Source organism: Acanthaster planci, linkage group LG11 (genome assembly GCF_054643075.1).
Source record: "Acanthaster planci isolate LZ-2023a linkage group LG11, COTS_SCS, whole genome shotgun sequence".
NCBI lineage: Eukaryota > Metazoa > Echinodermata > Asteroidea > Valvatida > Acanthasteridae > Acanthaster > Acanthaster planci.
The window spans coordinates 15,013,298-15,027,865 of NC_141787.1; the positions used below are offsets into that span (position 1 = coordinate 15,013,298).

The 14,568-nt window shown below is 44.0% G+C and overlaps 2 protein-coding genes across 2 annotated transcripts in view; both read right to left on the reverse strand.

Moving 5' to 3' along the window:
- The window catches only part of nr6a1 (nuclear receptor subfamily 6 group A member 1), a 30,548-nt gene extending 25,269 nt beyond the window's left edge, over window positions 1–5,279 (reverse strand). Inside the window, exon 1 of the mRNA XM_022229680.2 lies at window positions 4,551–5,279. Coding sequence (XP_022085372.1) covers window positions 4,551–4,638 — 88 coding nt within the window. The 5' untranslated portion in view covers window positions 4,639–5,279. The remainder of the gene's footprint in view (window positions 1–4,550) is intronic.
- A 959-nt stretch (window positions 5,280–6,238) lies between these two features.
- On the reverse strand, window positions 6,239–13,797 carry LOC110976412 (major facilitator superfamily domain-containing protein 6-like). The gene is made up of 6 exons (XM_022229660.2): window positions 12,578–13,797; window positions 11,472–11,625; window positions 9,669–9,819; window positions 9,223–9,426; window positions 8,676–8,911; window positions 6,239–7,786 (listed from the first exon to the last, which is right to left on the reverse strand). The coding sequence occupies exons 1-6, from the start codon at window positions 13,648–13,650 to the stop codon at window positions 7,718–7,720; spliced, it is 1,887 nt and encodes a 628-aa protein (XP_022085352.2). The 5' UTR covers window positions 13,651–13,797; the 3' UTR covers window positions 6,239–7,717.
- Window positions 13,798–14,568: the final 771 nt, after the last annotated feature.

Genomic DNA, 14,568 nt, shown 5'->3' on the forward strand with positions numbered 1-14,568 from the left:
ACTGCATATTTTACCGTGATGTAGTTAGATGGCTATTTCCAACCTCAAGGCTAAACTGCAGTAGTACTTCGGTAAATCATACTGGGGGGATTAAAACCGCTGGGGTTCGAGATCGAGTGTGTGATGGAGTTCTTTTTGTCTCCCGCGAGAGGTTCTTTGTGACTTCCTTGAGCCCGTGAAAGAGCGCCGGAGACAGCTCAATCTATATAAAGAGTAGGCACACAAAGGATGCGATCTTCCTCTTTCTTCCACGAGTTGTTTACTTCGATCCTGCACCCCGGCGCTCTGTTGGGGCAAACTTGCTGGGTAACAATGAACCCACTAACAAGGGCTTGGCTTGTGGCATGCGACGGGGCAGTTCAAGGAACCCACGCGGTCTTACAGTTGCATTGCTCGGGTCCATGCTGTTGGGTGAATCATTCATGTTTCGGAGCTCAACTCATTTGAGAACCAAGTATCATTCAGTAATGAAACAACTAACCCAACTTATCCCTTGCCGCTGACTTTTAATTTCCAGGAGGAACACTATTAAATATTAATTACATGCTGCGTTGATAACTTTGAGTAAAACCGCAGGCTGGTCAGTCTGTTAACTTGAAGAGAAAGAGTCCCTTTGATCGTCAAACTTCCTACACTGGCGTCAACTGCCTGGCACATAATGCATGAAGTATAGAGGAAAATCGGCAAGAGCGCAACAACAGACGTCAATTAGACTATATATAAAGGAAAGGGATACAAATCAAGATTTAACAAGAACAAGAGTACATCTGAGACAAAATCTGTGGAGGTGCCAAACAATATCAGCTCTCACTCCCTCTCATTTCTTTGTATTTTGATTATGAGTATCGAGGGATCAGTTGCCATACCAACATGAGCACTGGAAAGACATTCGAGCATACTGCACCCTTGTGACGCGACTTCAAGGGTTTGTCAACCTTGCCACGCAGTTCTCGGTCTTTCTCATCAGAGACTTGTTTTACCGCGAGAGAGCACGGAGATAATTTAAGCCAATCTGGCGGCAGCTTATTTTCTGGTCGGCACGAAGTTGTTTTCACCGCTGACGTCAACTCGCCATGGGACGACTCAAGACAAAAGCCTGATTTTCCCCATAACCAGCGTCCATCCTCACCAACATGTTGCCAAGCAATGTACCAGCACACAGATTTATAATTTGAATCTGATTGCAAGCTGTGTAATGTCTGTGCTTTTTTTAAAGATAAAAAAGCGGAGAAAAAGGTTGGTCAGTTCAGCATAATTTATTGCAGAAGTTGTGCTCATTTTAAACAATGATTCCCCAGAGGACAACTTTGGATATTTCCCAAAAAACGACCACCTTCAAAACATTTTATTTATTATTGTAATGGCTTCATTTCTGAACGAAAGAGGAGAAATCTCATCTACAAAGTTTACTAAGTTATTCTTTTGTCGTTAAGCGTTTCATTGGTAAAAAGAGTTTAGGCATGTCTCTGAACTTCCTTTTCACAACTCAATGGTAGAAGTCAAGGGTGCTTTTGACAAGCACTGAAATTAATAGAATAATTGATCAAAAGTGATGGCGCCTAGTTTGGTTCGTCTCAAAAGTTATAAAATAGGGGCAGCAATTTCTTCAAACAAATCCGTCCTTTTACTCAAACGACAACTTGAACATTTTGCTGCGAAATCCGGAAAGAAACACAAGGCAGAACCAATATCTTCGATTCCCTGTAACCAAATTGGAGCGACGGCCCTCATGTATACAATGGCGGCCGTCGAGCCGTGGCGCCGGTCGTTTCGCGCAAAATAAGCATTCAACAACATCATTTTTGCGATCAAACCGCACGTTGTTACGTAACCCAGTACAATACCACCCCGCAAAAATTCGACCAAGGATTCCTCGTAAAAACTGGGGTGACTAATCCGGTGTGGATGGGGCCCTCTCAGCGTGCACTTGAATGAGCGATACAGTTGATGCGGTCGGCCAGCGTGCTGAGAGGGATAAGTGGGCCCCAAATTTTGAATACCTGGCCCGTGAATCATGAAGCACAATGACCGTGACAAGGGCAACTCGACTTTATTTCTTTAAGGCGGCCATATTGAATTGGAAACGAGGTTAACTTTCCAAGTTGCGAACAAGAGTGTATAAAGAAATGAAGGAAGTAACATGAAATTTTGTATAATTTCACATTTACGATTAAAACGTCTATGTGTTTCATGCCAAATGTCGAAAACAAATTGAAAGGAAGACTTGAAACGCACGCCTATCACGAAATAGTCTGCCCCAAAGCTTACAATTTATGAAACAGATTCATTTCCCACGAAAACATCCCAGTGAATTAGGCCAATGCACACAGCGTAGGCGTGCCTCCATTGACACAACTCAGCAGTGTAGGATTTCGAAGTCCATTGTTTTCTCACAAATCTAGCATAGCACTCGTTCGTTTCCTGGTTGGCTTATACTCGGCGTTGCCAAATTTAAAAACTGGCATGTTGCGTCACATGAATTAAGATCACGTTTATTTCATTGATATTTCCTTCTACTGGCAAGCTCTCGCCTGCAATCAGCAGCATTCTTTTTAACCCGTCTTCAATTCATTTCGTCTTTTTTCTTTGCAAAATGCGAAAAGTACTTTGATTCCATAATAAAAATAGGACTGTAAACTTCAAAAATTGTTTTGCTTTTATTCGAGTTGGGATATGTGCAACTTCGCTAGGCGCAACATTTTAGTTATCTGAGAGCCCCGAACCTGAACGATTGGGACCCCTGTGGCATTTCTCGTTGAAAACACCTTACATGCAAAGAGCAATAATGATATGATTGTAACATGAGGAAGGATTCGCATTATGCAACTTATAGTCATCCGTGCCAAAGACAACAAGTTCATTTCAAAGGAAGGTAATCTGTGCAAAGAATATTACATATCCATTTCTGATTTGAAGTTCTGCTCTATATGACATTTCTTGTTTAGACAAAAAAGTGAGGACGTATTTGTAAAACGATACTTCAGAATCGATAGGTAGTAATACTAAAAGATGTTGATACACCAGGTTTGCAAGTGCAACTCAGATTTCCGGTTCCGAAAAATAACGTTTTCGTAATTAATTTTGGACCAGTATTTTTAAGGACATTCATATGAAAGACAAAGCCCGCACAGAATATCAGAGGTTTTTGTTCTGGACTTGTGTCCTGAGCTGGCCACTTCCTTGAAAGAATGGTAGGCTTTGAGATGAATCTGAAAGCTAAGAATTGTGTTACCTGGTGTTACCTTTCACACCCTCCAGTGTATTGTAACACAGGTGTTCAAAGTAACACCAGCGGTGTTAAAGTAATACCCTATGGTGTGATCATCTGATAACATCAAAAAGTGTTGATTTTAAGACCACAGTTTATGTAGTGTGAAGTTTGAAAAGGGCTACGTTAAATTCCTTCCTCCATGGTTAACCCTCACAGTCCCAAATCCTCCAATTTCAATATGATTTTACATACACCCTAGGGGGTTAGGGTTAAATATAGGCCATTCAGAACACTTCAGATTATGCAAGAGCCTACCCTTCGATCATCATGCATACCGGCTTAGCTGTATAATACCAGACTATAATTTTCTGTTAAGGAGGACTCACTGGAATCTCGCCCTCTCTTCTTCCTTTCACAGTCCATGGCTTACGTTGGTGATTTTCGCGGCTTCGCCGCCATTGTCCCTCATGACCGTAACAAAGGAAAGATGGTTCGAACCGGATTAAGTCGACTCCCTGCCCAAGCTCACCGGAGCCAGGTCTGTGAAACGGTGGACCGTTATCTTAAGCTTATCTGCATAGCAAACACTCCGACGTAATCGGGAACAGAGAAGTGCAAGCAACCACAAGCCAAATTGCTTCCCCATTCAAGTTCATTTACTATGCAGAGAATCTTTCACCCCCCCCATAGAGTAACCCGCTCATGAATATGCGATAAGCATACTACTTTGAAGTCAGAGGAAATCGATTTTTTTTCTGTCGTGCGAATAAATAAACTTCCTCATATTTTCACCTTTGTCTAGCTTGGTCTTATCATTGTCTGTGTTTGTCGTTTGAATGGTCAATGGGCATGACGGGTGTCTTAATTTCGCCCATAGCACAGCCATGTGCGAGGCGGTAAGACATAAGGTTCACGTCTTGCTTTGTGTTAAAAAAATCGTGCCATTATTAACCCACAGGCTGGCCTAACTATGGCCATGGATAGCCAAACATTAACATGATCACAGACCTCTCCTCCAAGTTGACTGATCAGCCGTGCATAAACTCATTTGCATGTTACGGTATGCACTCACGAAAACAAAAACACAGGACCCTTACCCCCCTACGAACAACAATGAACGGCAGCATATTTTCCCGAAGATTATACCAAGCAACGGTGTAGGGCCCCTAATGATAATGGTAACGGGTGCCCCTTCCCCGCTAGCGCCAACAGGCGTGCACCAATACCGTAAATCTTTCAATTCATTTTCTTCACGCGTACACCAAAGGTGGTACCAGATGGACCGTAGAGGAACGAGGAACACGGATCTCTGCTTGGATGTGAGAGGACAAGGACTTACCTTGCTCGGCTGAGGGATGATCTGCCGATGCTTGGGTCGGGGGAGGCCCAGGGATGGAGTAGGGTCCCCACCGGTACGACGATAACATGGTTGCCGGTGGATTATACCAAGCGAACAGAGAGAGAGCGCGATGGAACTGGGTTGTTCAACGACAAGGTTGCGGCAGCCGTGATCCTACGCATTCGCTTTCCCAACACGCAACTGTATACAGTGCAGTTAGCTGGACTTGGACTTAGGTCCGAATCTATGGTTAATTAGTTTGGAAGCAGACAGCCGAGGCAGACGAGTTGCGTAATCCTGCATAATAATTCTTGGACCGGCTGTTGTCGTTACTATCGCCACAACGTTCACAACGGCCAGTTCAGCTCTTTAGATGGATTTACATCCCCTCTCGGGCCGCTTTGAATGCCCCTTGCCCGGCATTTCTGACTGCATGTCCGACTCCAAGGTTATTGCGGAGCCCGGCCATCGTCCAATGGTCAAGGCGGGGTGGTTTGACGCCCATGAGGGGCCCACTTGCTGGCAATAATCAGCTGGAATTCGTTCCCTTTTTGCGCCTTTTTGGTTGAGATCTCCACCGTTACGACCCACACTACCTCTCCCAGATCGGTCACAGCACCCCTGAATCGTCCCCCGATCCCCCAGACCACCCGTTTTGACAGGAATGAAACATTTTTGTGCCGTGCGAGCCCCTCAGGAACGGAGTGGACCGGCCAAACGACCGCCACCTTGAATTGAAATGCGACGATCGAAGCGCGTTACGTAACACATAACAGCAACGCGATGTCCCTGCATCCTCTATTCATGACATTGTACATAATGGCTCCAACGCGTATTATCATAACAGCCGCGTTGAGCTGTTGTGTGACAATAAAACGTGAACACTTAGCACAGGGCGTTGCACATGAATGTGGGGTCTCTGAGAATAAAATATTCTTCCAGTTGGCTAAGTTGGGGACGAGATTTTGGCAGGAATAAAACAGATCATCTATTACGTTTTGAACCAATTTTCTTATTGGAAGTTGGAACGTGTTAAAATTTCAAGTTCCCTTCCTGAGTTTTGTGACTGAATTTGATTGATAGGCCCACCAAAAAAAAGTTTAACGTGGTCAGCAATTTCAGGAATAACAAAACCGTAGGTAGTGAACAAACGGGATCTGCTCTCCTTTTTTTTCAGTTATAAACCATATGAAAATGAGTGAACTTGAAATATGGCTGACACTAAAAATGAAGCTCTATTACAACACCAAACCGCGCTTCACAAGAGAAACCTAACATTGCATTTTATGGCCTCTCACAGCGCCCTCTATTGACGTAACCGCCTTTCGGTTAAAGCTGTAACATTATCACGCGGGCTTCGCTTCCTAATTAGTCATAGAAGCAGCCAAAATGAATGATTCTTTCCTCCCTCTTTTATCTTTTGTTTGTTGCTTTTGTTTTTAGCTTAGGAGTGGCTGGTGACCTATGTGGGTGTCACTACCAAAACAATAATACTTTTATTCTGTTACTGAATGACTGCTGATGTTTTAAACAAAGGACAGGTCTGAGTTAGTTCTGGCACTCTTTTCAGATTTGGAATGAGAGTTTCTGATGGTATATCAATGTATATTTTATGGTCATTCGGACACGGTCCATACTGCACATATTTGTTCAACATAAAGATGACACAAACACAATACAAAATGGTATAAAATACTTTTGCAAACATGGATATTATTTGTTTATACAGTACAGGTCAAACAGCATAATCAATTAACTCTCCTTAATTTCCGTATGGAAAAGGATGTTAGATCAAGAAAATAAATTTTGAAGGCCTTGCCTTTTTGAGTTTCATTCACTAGCCTGTCTCTAGAATGACATAAATCAACTGCCAAAATTTGTTGATTTTGATTAAAAAAAATGGACAATCACCGATAAACAGTTAGTTGATTATATTAGTAATTCTTGCACACAGTGCACTTGTATGACAATGTGAATATTTAAAGGCACGCGGAGAAAGTTCTTTAAAATTTGCTCGTGTCGTGCTCATTAGTTCACGCACGAGTTAAAGGTGAAATTGGTTCTGTGAACTGTTAGTCCTCTGTTTTATACCAAAAATTGACATGGTTTATCAAATAACATCGAAGGAATACCTTTTTAAGCATGAATGAGCAAGCAAAATAGCTTTTATACTGTATTGTTTTGCTTGCTAAAGTACACATTAATTTTTTTTTACAATGATAGCAATATTAACGTTAAAGTTTAAAGAAAATAAACTGAATTGCTTAACCGTTAAGGTATTCCATTCGCAGGAAATAAGTTTGCAAATAAAATATTTAAATTTCAGTGCATTTTCCACCAATGGCTATAGACTTTGCTGGTTGGATAAATTTTATAATGCAACTTCAACAGTTGCTTCTTAATGCAAATAAAAAAGTGAAGTCAACTAAGTCACAAACATGTTGGAGCCGAACATCAAGGCTACCTATAGGTATTATAGAAACCCCTTTCGCATTTTTCAATCAATCATTGGTTGGAGAATCGGAAGAAATAATTTTGGGGCAGCCAGATCTGTGACAAGAAAATAACCTTGCGAGGAATAATTCTTTTTATCTTTCTTGCTCTGTAGTATTTGTGAATCTTATGGACTTTTCACACTTTCAGTCTTCCCTATATAGGGCTTACATTACATGGACCATATCCTAGTTCCTGCGTTTGATATACATAAATCATTGAGTTTTTCGTAGTTTACCAGGATTGTGCCTGGGTTGGTATAATTTCAAGCCCTAAAGCTTCACATTTTATTTCTCTAGTAAAAAAATTGGTTAAAATTCACTTCTTAACAAAAAAGTCATGAAGAAGCTCGACTCCTTTCGCTGGAGGGGGTCACTTTGTTTTTTTCTTCCTTTAGAAAAGTAAAGAATGTTCAGTTCGACTGTCCAAATAATTGGGTTTTGAAGTTAAACCTAATAAACAAAATTATACTAAGAGTAAAACTGGGCACTTTGGTTGCAGTGTCACATTTTTGAGCAATTTTTTTAGAATTCACTTTAACATACAGAAAGTAAATTGGTGGGAAAAAAAGTGTCAATTGCATGAATTTAAAGACACACACAGAAATTTGTAACGAGCCTGGATGGTGTCTGGCAATGTAAATTCAATAGACTTGCTCGCCTCTGTGCGTCCGTTCAGTCAGCGTCCTGATTCACAGGCTGGTACTCACCAGGAAGATATCTGTCGATCAGCGGCAATTCATTCTGAAATGGGTTGTTTAAAAAAAGGGATTTTGATCTCAGTATCTGTGCAATGCAAGCTTTGCTGCAAGTGTAATTCGACAAGCGGAATTAGAAGCCATTACTGAGGTTGCACCAAGCTCGTGGACAGCGGCTGTATTCGAGTGCATCACAAGTCCAGTCATAAGTCACTTCCTAGGCCAGTCATACGTAAAAGAGTGCATAATCGGACAAAAGAATGCTTTTGTCAGCGTTCGTTTGAATAGCTTGTGAATTGGCTTAAGACAGAATGACTGGCGGACTTGTGATGGACTTACAGGGACTTGAGATGGAATCGAATACGACCCTTCCCGCGGATAGGTGATGTGCGCGCCTTACACGCCTCTTCGACCAATAGGGTGTCGTGATGTGCGTCGGGCTGAAGAATGTGCGTGAGTGCAGTACGACCGCAGTTATGGCATCTATAATTAGATTGAAAATGCTCTTTTTTTTTTTAAATAAAATGAGCTACTCAGACATGCACTCAGACTCAAGTCCCTGTGTCTTCGACCAAACTAAGGACATCTGACATTGACAACTGCTACCCATAAAAAACAAACTAGTTTCTTGGGTTTAATTTTGACCCTTCAGTGCTGTATACATGCATTTCGGTCGCAGGCGTATCGAGGTTTCAAGTCTCAGTTGCAAAAATGACATTTTTTTCAGTGATGATGCACCTGTCTTTTTTTTTCAATTCGTAAAAGACCCCAAAGGAAGGTGCAAATAAAAGTGTTGCCAACTTGTCCTCACACACGTCTGCTGCTCTAGACGCCTGACAGCACGCTTGGTGGACTACCGTAGATTTATTGAACAGGCCTCGGTAGCGAACACCACTTTCTGACAAAAATTGGCTGGTATCCCTCGCTCAGCTTACCCGATTCCAGACGAGAAAAACCAGTCCGTATACTACGCAAACCAGCGTCAGGATGTAGAACGACAGTGTTGGACCAATGACGTCAACGAGAAAGCCAAACAGGGCCGTCCCCGCGGCTGGGCCCAGACCCCAGTAGATACCATTTAGCAGACCTTGGACGGAGGCTTGACTGACAAGCGCCACGGACGAAGCTAAAAACGATGTCATCGTGTTCAGAGTAACGGCATAAGATGCACCTGAAACGAAGTATTAAAGGGTCAAAGACATGACCAAATAAGTTGAGCAAATGGTGTAAAATGTTGTTGATTATCTTCTGCCATTTTGGTAAATTATTGTTTCAAGATAATCGAAAATTGAACAATTGTACATTTGGGTTGGGAACGAAGAAGGAAAAAAAGCAAGTTCGAACACGACGGATGGATTACTACACTTTCGTAATCTTCAACTTCAACATCACGTTGCTAAACGTGTTTGCATCTTTGTAAGTATCCTTATTCATTCGGAAGAAGATGAAAGCAGAAGGGGTAGAATGAAATGCAAGAGTTACCGTGAATAATTTCGATGACCACTACCCAGCCAGGCCGAGACAGAAGGGCATAGCTCAGGTAGACCAGGCAGTAACCGACGATGCCGACAACCAGCGGGATATGGTACCCGGCCTTCTTGACGATCCAGACAGTGCAGAACGACGTCAGGATGTCGGCCAGGGTGAACACCAAGATGGCGGCGCCCAAGAGGATGGAAGTTCCGCCTGTTTTACAAAAAGGGATAGTCCGTTAGGTATACATGTTTATGTTGTCACAAGGATCGCCATTATAACAGACCAGAGATTAGTGGAGGGCGTTTTCTGGCGACCTCGCTGACTCGTGAAGACTGAGATTGGGATCTCATCTTGGTGGCTCAGGACCGTTTTGACGCTGCTTGTAACGAATTTAATTCTCAGCCTTTTCTGTATTCTCACAATCTCCTCTACCTTAAACATTGTGGCCTCACCTAGTTCGTGCAAATGCCACGAGAGGAAGGTGCGCACTGCGCTGCTGCAGAAAGACAGGAAAAACGCGGTGACGAACACGGTGGAGAACTTTCGTGAGAAGATGACCCCAGTCACGTGCCCCAAAGTATGCTGGGAAGACATGTCATTGTGCTGGTGGAGAAAAGCAAAAAGACACAGACTTAACGAGTTTATTGTTACAGTTAGGGCCTACCGGTTAAGATTATTGGTATATATAATTTAGATGAGATGTCATGAACTTTCATTCTCTTCCACGTCACTTATGCAGATGCTTCTGTGTTAAAAAAGAACCTCTATTAGGAAAACATGCTTTCTCTGATTTTATTCAAATCGAACGGAGTGCCACTTTTTGTCTTCATAGCTCAACTATAACAAGCTAAAAAGGACTGTTTTCTGTTCATGCCAAGAATCGAATTGTGAATGTAGATTGCGTCATTCAGAGCCATTGTTTGGCATGCACAAGGTTTATCCACTACGAACACAGGGCGAGGGTTCCCCTCGTTTTCTCCGAATCTACATTCAGAATCCTTTTTGGCTTGTTATTGCTGAGTTCTGAAGACAAATGACACTGCGTTCGAATTTGGATGCTTCCATATTTATTTAAGCAGATAGAATCAGAGAAAGCATGTTTTCCTCAGAGGTGCTCATTAATCTTACATGGAGCAGGGGCGGATTGCGTCCTCAACAACTTATTTCCGATATCGCAGCAGTGCGGTTCTTTTTTACAAGCTCCGCATTGGGGAGTTTTTTCCGTTACTTTTTGCAGCCATGTTGACATCAAGTTTGCTAAAATTGAGCATACCATTATCGCGCAATCCCCATTTTTACGAGACAGATCAGTAAAAATTGTATGATTTTCACTGTCATGATCAATGCACAAGGATTGGCACACGTGTGGCTTTCAACTTCAAATGATCTTAACAGCAAAACTGCATGTATGATTGGGTTCAAACTCCAAATTTGTTATGATAAGGAGTGCTTTTATACGAATGCAAAGTCCTAAAATGATCAGGCGTTGGACAGCCGAGTTCTCAGGGGGCGGAGTCTGCCCCTCCCCCTCCGTGAAATGGTCCAAAATAGTTTGACTCTTTTTACGATGAATGCTGCATACTCTGGTTCCTCTGCTTCGTCTGTTGGTGTCATTACTTCGCTTTTCAAGCACCCGCGCTCAATTGTAATTTCGCGGTTCCTCTGGTCCTCATGCACGGGACCTTGGAATAGCCTAATGTCCACAGTAAGCTTACGGTATCCGCTCCGAGCAGGAACAACAGAGGGCGTATTTTAAAATGAAATTGACAGTCCTTTGGTACTCGCGCACCGTTCAGGTGCGGCGATTTATGCGCGTTTGACACGAGCACGTTAAGTACGCGCAACGATTTTAGTCTAGAATGAGTGGTCTTCGCGTGCACGCTAACGCGTGTTAGAACCCAGTTGGAAAACTTAGTACCATCTGTCTTTCTTTCGCCGGTGAGGGTGCACTTCAGTTCAGGGCGGATCGGGTATAATCACAGACATAATTTCTTTTTGGGAGAGAAATCGTTTGAACAATAAAAACGCTAGTCGAGACTTTTGGGTGCGCCCGGCACGCGCACAGGCTGAACGCGATTACGAGAATGCCACCCCGGGGTGCTTTACATGTCTGTGCGTCCATTACAGAATCTTGGGAATCAAACCGCCCGAAAATAGGCTCCGTCCACGAACAAGAGAGGGAGTGTTTTGCTATGCAGAGACTCGCCCTCTCTTGTTCCCGCTCGGAGCAGATGGAACACTTGGACAGCCAATACCTTGAAACGCAAGCAACTGGCCAGCAGAGTGCCGATGGTCATGAAGCCCGCGAACACCACCACGCCCAAGAAATAGTCAGTCTGCTCCCACGTGACTCCGCAACTGAGTTTAGTCTGTCGGGACTCGTTTAAGAAGACAGAAACCACAACAAACCTGAAAGGGATGGATGAAATAAACGAGAAATCAACAAGCAAAACCAGCTCAGCTGGGCAGTTCTAAGTCGAGTTAAGAGTTGTCTCGTACAGATCATTTCTTTTACCAGTACTTTTCGAAACCGTGGGTGAGTCCATCACGAGTCCTTTCACGAAGACTAGCCATAAGGAACAGAGTGAGCAATTGCAGTAAAAGGAATGATTTTGTTACAACTCATTTGAATAGCTTGTAAATTGGCTCTGTGGTGGACTGCCATGGACCTCTTAAGGCCTCAACTATCTTTAGTTTTATTGGAAAGTGTTCCACATACGGACGTCAGTAATTACTCTCTACAGTGACCTATTATCTGTCAGAAAGCAAAAACATGTCCAGAAAAGTTCAATTCAGGAGGGAAAATACCGAGTAGTTTACTTAGAAAACACTTGGAATTTTTCAGACTAGTCTGAAAGGATTTATGCACGGGGTGTCAAGTGGGCGTCTGCATATTATGGAACTCTTTCCATTTTGTTTATTAATCCGAATTTTATCTCAACTATGACCTGCTCACGTTCTCCAGACTGGCTAGGAAAGATATCCGGCATCCGGGACATCACACACATGAAATTGTGCTCACCACGCATGCCCTTTTGAGTGTTTGTTGTTTTGATAGCCAGTATTTGTGTGCTTTCGTTTTTGAGAGAAAATATGAAGAGAATGTATGTGTATAGGGGATGTTTTAAAATCCGATTTTACCTAGTGTTTTCAGTTTACAAAATTTACGCACAGGAGTCTAAAGATTGAAAGTTTTCATCAACTGATACCTTTCAGGGAGTGGTATTGTTAAAACTATAGATAACAGTGCACATGAGAAGTACAGAGACTTTAGGCATCGATGCCCTAAATGAGAGTCGTGCACTGCATTCGCTTTTATCGAGTACGGTATTTGCAGAAGAGGAGTTGTTGCCTCACTTACGACAGAGCAAATCCCAGTGTTCCAAAGCATCTCTGCCAGCCGTAGCGATCTCTCTGCGCCTCACCGAGAGACATTAGAGCCGCCGCATCCGCCAGAGAGAAGCTAGAGATCTGGGCCGCACATCCTGCGGCCGCAAGGATGAACACGACGAGGGAGGCTCGGTGGAGCATCGCCTGGTCGTACAGCCAGCCGAGGTGCGTCTGTCGCAGCACGCCGCCGGGCGCCTCCTGGACCTCGGGTGTGACTGGGGTCCTCTCTGACAACGAGGGTGCCTCAACCTTCGTAAAATTCGGTGGAGGCGAGGAGTCCTTCGTTCCCACTTCCCAATCTGGGACGGATGAATTGGTGAGTGAGGTAAGGCGAGGCATAACTTCACTGTCATTAAAGGAGGAACAGACCTGCCCAATGTCTACAGTGCAAGGTTCAGGCCACGTCTCCAAGACGACGGGATAGTGGCCTAGGTAGCCGAAGGAGGAATGTCTACGCTCACTGCTCTCAGGAGAATTGAAGTCATCCCCCTCGCACGAGACATCCAGGGTCTCCAGGAGCAAACCCTGGGCTACCTCGCAAGGTGCCGGCTTCGGCTGGTAAGGGAGGTACACGGCAAGGATGGTGAAGGCCATCCACAGCAGCACGACTGCCCAGAGCATGCCCCGATGCCAGCGGAGCTTGTCGGCAGCGAAGCCCCAGACGGGGACGAAGACGAACGCCACTAGTAGCCCGGCGCCGACCGCCAACCCAAAGTGCCAAGGCGGCAGTCCCCACGTTAGCCCGTGCATGGACAGGAACGGCAAGACCCCGGCGGTGCCAGCGCTCAGCATGAAGTATATCAGCTTGTTTTCCAGGACCATCGCGTTCACGTGAAAGCAGTCCCAGACCAGCTCCCAGAAGGGTGTGCTCTCTCCCGTCCCGGAGCCCCAGTTCGAATCCTTTTTCCTCCCCTCGGTCCTCGCCGCAGGCTTCGTAGCTTTCCCATCTTGCTCTTCCTGACTGGAAGCCCCCTGCTGGCTTGCCTGGTCCAGAGCCTGAAGTATCCGCTCTCTCTTCTCAGAGCTCGGTTCCAGGTCCGCCATGATGGATCCGCAGCCCCACTGTGTGATTTCCCAAACGCCACGGTTCACTTCGCTCTCTGAAAAGGTCTACACGCCCCCCATAAATCTCCACTTTTGCGTAGGAGGTTTTTGGCACTGCACTTTCTTCGCAGTCGTAATTTGAAAGGGCAGAGGACAGGGAATTTGAATAGGGATTAAGTTACCAAAAGGGTTACCTTACGGAATTTAAATGCAAATGACTAACCCGACGGCTCAGGCATGCAATATAATGACGACCGACATCTTGCACAACAGTATCGGTATGAAATGCATTGGCAACCAGATCAGAGTGCTTGCTGATGTGTACCAAATAATGTTTATTTTTTATGTAGTGGCCTTGAAGGACCATGTACTGCAGTCGAAGTTTTCAAGACGCATTCCTGGGAAGGCAGCACATTCATTTCACCTTCAATTTCCAATCCTCGAACTGCAATTTAAGGGGGTTTTCGCCAGCCTCGTGGGTTTCAACACAAATGAGCACTGTCCTGTACTGTGCATGAGGTGGAAAACCTGATGCTTTAAGAAGGTACACGGTATTCAAAGATTTCGACGCCTCAGGAGTTACCAGACTGGGTGTGTGGATATGATATGAACTTTTTGTGTCTCGATGTTCACCCACTACATGTCAAGCAGTGAGCGAAATAAACACCCAGCCATTTTTCATAGAACTCAATTTTGCGGTTTAGATTTAGTACCAAAAAAAGTTACACTTTGGAGTACGTCCCAAGTGCTTTCAAAGTTACAAGGGACAAAACATGCATTTTAAATGTATGCTTAAACATGTACACTTCGAAAATTTAAGTAAGCGGGCGTTTTGATGTTGTTAATATTGCCGTTCTGGGAAATACTTGCACAAAATATGTCTCGATGGAAAATTCACACGAAACTGAACAATTGTCG

What these genes read in the sequence shown, in the direction of transcription:
- LOC110976412 (XM_022229660.2), bottom strand. Translation starts at nt 13,650, where the DNA reads ATGGCGGACCTGGAACCGAGCTCTGAGAAGAGAGAGCGGATACTTCAG. An exon ending in CCAGTTGCTTGCGTTTCAAG is followed by an intron (nt 9,820 to 11,471) that starts GTATTGGCTGTC and finishes TTTCTCCACCAG; the next exon opens with CACAATGACATGTCTTCCCA. An exon ending in TTTTTCTCGTCTGGAATCGG is followed by an intron (nt 7,787 to 8,675) that starts GTAAGCTGAGCG and finishes AACCCATTTCAG; the next exon opens with AATGAATTGCCGCTGATCGA.